This window comes from Monopterus albus, unplaced genomic scaffold (assembly GCF_001952655.1).
Source record: "Monopterus albus unplaced genomic scaffold, M_albus_1.0 scaffold278.1, whole genome shotgun sequence".
NCBI classification, from domain to species: domain Eukaryota; kingdom Metazoa; phylum Chordata; class Actinopteri; order Synbranchiformes; family Synbranchidae; genus Monopterus; species Monopterus albus.
Genome location: NW_018128158.1, coordinates 323,911 through 327,358, shown reverse-complemented (window position 1 = coordinate 327,358; position 3,448 = coordinate 323,911). Strand labels below are relative to the sequence as shown.

Below are 3,448 nucleotides of genomic sequence, written 5' to 3'. Positions count from 1 at the left end.
CCTAACTCTGAGTCAAACAACTCAGAGTTGATTAAACCAACTCTTTTCAGCTGTTCTGAAACCGAAAACTCCGAGTTTTCCAACTCTGGGTAAGTCAACTCAGAGTTCAGGTTTGAACTCTGAGTTTGTTAAACCGCCTTCTTGAAATAGGCCCCAGGTCATTCCAATGTATTCACATACTTTTTCTCACCTCTGTACACACAATACACAAACTAAGCAATACTAATGTGTGCATCACTGAGTCCTTTACTGGACTCATTACCTCTTTCTTCCTCTCCAGCTGTTCCTCTCTCTGTCTGTCCTTCATTTTGTCCAGCTCTTTGTTCTTCACCAGAATGCTGATTTTGCTTTCAGGGGTCTTCTTGCCCAGAATCTTTGCCATGGCCTGCGCCCATCCAGCGTTGGCATTACTATCATCTCCTTCCTCACCCTCTTCCTCCTCATCTTCACCATCTCTGTCATTTTCTCCTCCATCATCTGACATTTCATCATTGCTCCGTCCTTCAGAATCACTCCGGTGAATGTCCTCAAACTGAGGCTCTACATCGTCCCCTGTATCACATAGATACTAATGATTAGCTACTAGTTCTTACTGCAGTTACACTTAATGATGTTTCTACAACACTCATGGTCCACCATTAGGAGTGGGGGAAAAAAATTGATTCCTTCTTAGATAGCACATTGGTTTCTATGAAGTTGGAGGGGGAAAAAAACTGGACAAAAAACAAACTACATGCTAATTGTGTCAAACTGAACAACAATTCTCTTTAACATTACAGAAACAATACAAAGTGCCCATGGCATTTTTCTTGTTTCCAGCCATTTAATGTTTAATCTTGGTTACCTCTAGATTAGCTTTATATAAGAACAAAATTGGCTGGTGTCATGAATATGATGGTAATGTCTCCTGCACTTATTTTGTGCACAAGGTAAGAACATTTCTATGCGCATGTTAGTGAATAAGGTCCACTGCCTGTCTGCCGTTTGGTGTTTACAGTCTTATGCAAAAGTTTAGGCACCCCTTGATACATAACAGATTTTGGTGATTTTTTATTTGAACAGATGTTAACACAGTTTCTCTTGGAAATGGAAAAAATGCACAATATTTTCTGCAAACAGTGATGCATAGTTACTTCTTATGCCATAAATTGAACAAAAATAAAAAATAAAAACATTATTATGGCATGGTGCAAAAGTTTGGGCACCCTACACAATCAGTACTTAGTAACACCTCCTCTGGCAGATATCACAGCTTGCAAACGCTTTTCATAGCCAGCTAAAAGTCTTTCAATTCTTGTACTTGGGATCTTCTCCCATTCTTCCTTGCAAAAGGCTTCTAGTTCTGTAATATTCTTTGGTCGTCTTGCATGCACAGCTCTTTTAAGATCTACCCACAAATTTTCAATGATGTTTAAATCAGGGGACTGTGATGGCCATTCCAAAACCTTCAGCCTGCGTCTCTTGAGGTATTCCATAGTGGATTTCGAGGTATGTTTAGGATCATTGTCCTGTTGTAGAAGCCATCCTCTTTTCAGCTTCAGCTTTTTTACAGATGGTGTGATGTTTGCTTCCAGAATTTGCTGGTATTTAGTGGAATCCATTCTTCCCTCCACCCGTGCAATGTTTCCTGTGCCACTGGCTGCAACACAACCCCAGAGCATGATAGATCCACCCCCATGCTTAATAGTTGGCAAGGTGTTCTTTTCATGAAATGCTGCTCCTTTTTTTCTCCAAACATGCCTTTGCTGATTGTGTCCAAAGAGTTCTATTTTAACTTCATCAGTCCACAGCACTTGTTTCCAAAACGCATCGGGCTTCTGTAGATGTCCTGTTGCATACTTCAGACGTTGGATTTTATGATGGGGACGCAGATAAGGTTTTCTTCTGCTGACTCTTCCATGAAGGCCTTGTCTGTGCAAGCATCGCTGCACAGTGGAACGGTGCACCACCACTCCTGAGTCTGCTAAATCTTCCTGCAGGTTTTTTGCAGTCAAATGGGGGTTTTGATTTGTCTTTCTGACCAGCATACGAGCAGTTCTGTCCGAGAGTTTTCTTGGTCTTCCAGATCTCATCTTGACCTCCCCAGTTCCCCTGATCTGCCATCTCTTATTTACATTTCTTACTGTGGAAACTGCAAGCTGACAACGCTTTGCTATCTTCTTGTAGCCTTCTCCTGCATTGTGGGCGTCAATAACTTTCATTTTCAGGGTCTTACACAGCTGCTTAGAGGAACCCATGGTTGCTGGGTGTCCACAAGTGTGTGCACAAGGTTTGAAGAGTCAAAGTATTTGTACAGCTTTGAAATTGGCATTTACCAATGACAGCTGTTGCTGTGCATCAGATCTAACGAGCTGATTAAGGTCTGATACCTTGTGAGAGACTTTGAGACTCTGGAACTCTTAGGGTGCCCAAACTTTTGCACCATGCCATAATAATGTTTTTATTTTTTATTTTTGTTCAATTTATGGCATAAGAAGTAACTATGCATCACTGTTTGCTGAAAATATTGTGCATTTTTTCCATTTCCAAGAGAAACTGTGTTAACATCTGTTCAAATAAAAAATCACCAAAATCTGTTATTTATCAAGGGGTGCCTAAACTTTTGCATAAGACTGTATATATACACAGGGTTATTCAAAAAAAAAATGAACCGATTTCATTATGCATTGCTTTAGTTCTCAAGCAACGTCATGAATGAGTCAGTGACCATTTGAAAGCGGAGTTATGTTCCACCGCTACCCACTAACCTCGATGACCTTAAATATCAAATAACAAGAGCGATCAACTCAGTGTTTTGTGATATGCTAATACATGCCTGGGAGGAATTCTCTCATCGCATTGATGTTGCTAGTGCTGCAGGTGGTAGCCACATTGAACACTTGTAAGACAGGAAATAAAAGTTGATTGTGAGTAGAATACTTGTGACTTGGCTGGAGTTTTCTTTACTTTTCCTTAATAAAATATTGCGTAATGAAAATCAGTTCATTCTTTTTGAATAACCCAGTGTGTGTGTATACACAGACACATACATACACACACACACACACACACACACACACACACATACATACAGTGGGGCAAATAAGTATTTGATACACTGCCGATTTTTCAAGTTTTCCCACTTACAAAGAATGGAGAGATCTGTAATTTTCATCGTAGGTACACCTCAACTTGTGAGCGACAGAATATATAAAAAAAATTCCAGTAAATCACATTGTTAGATTTTTAAATTATGTATTTCCATTTTATTGCATGAAATAAGTATTTAATACAATAGAAAAATAGAACTTAATATTTGGTACCGAAACCTTTGTTTACAATTACAGAGGTCAGACTTTTCCTGTAGTTCTTGACCAGGTTTGCACACACTGCAGCAGGGATTTTGGCCCACTCCTCCATACTGGTCTTCTCCAGATCTTTCAGGTTTTGGGGCTGTCGCTGGGCAACA

General features: G+C 39.9%; 1 protein-coding gene across 1 annotated transcript in view; it reads right to left on the bottom strand.

Moving 5' to 3' along the window:
* rrp15 (ribosomal RNA processing 15 homolog) overlaps window positions 1–3,448 on the bottom strand; it is a 25,227-nt gene that overhangs the window by 19,240 nt on the left and 2,539 nt on the right. The window contains exon 2 of the mRNA XM_020622330.1: window positions 263–552. Within this exon, the coding sequence (XP_020477986.1) occupies window positions 263–552 (290 nt within the window). The remainder of the gene's footprint in view (window positions 1–262; window positions 553–3,448) is intronic.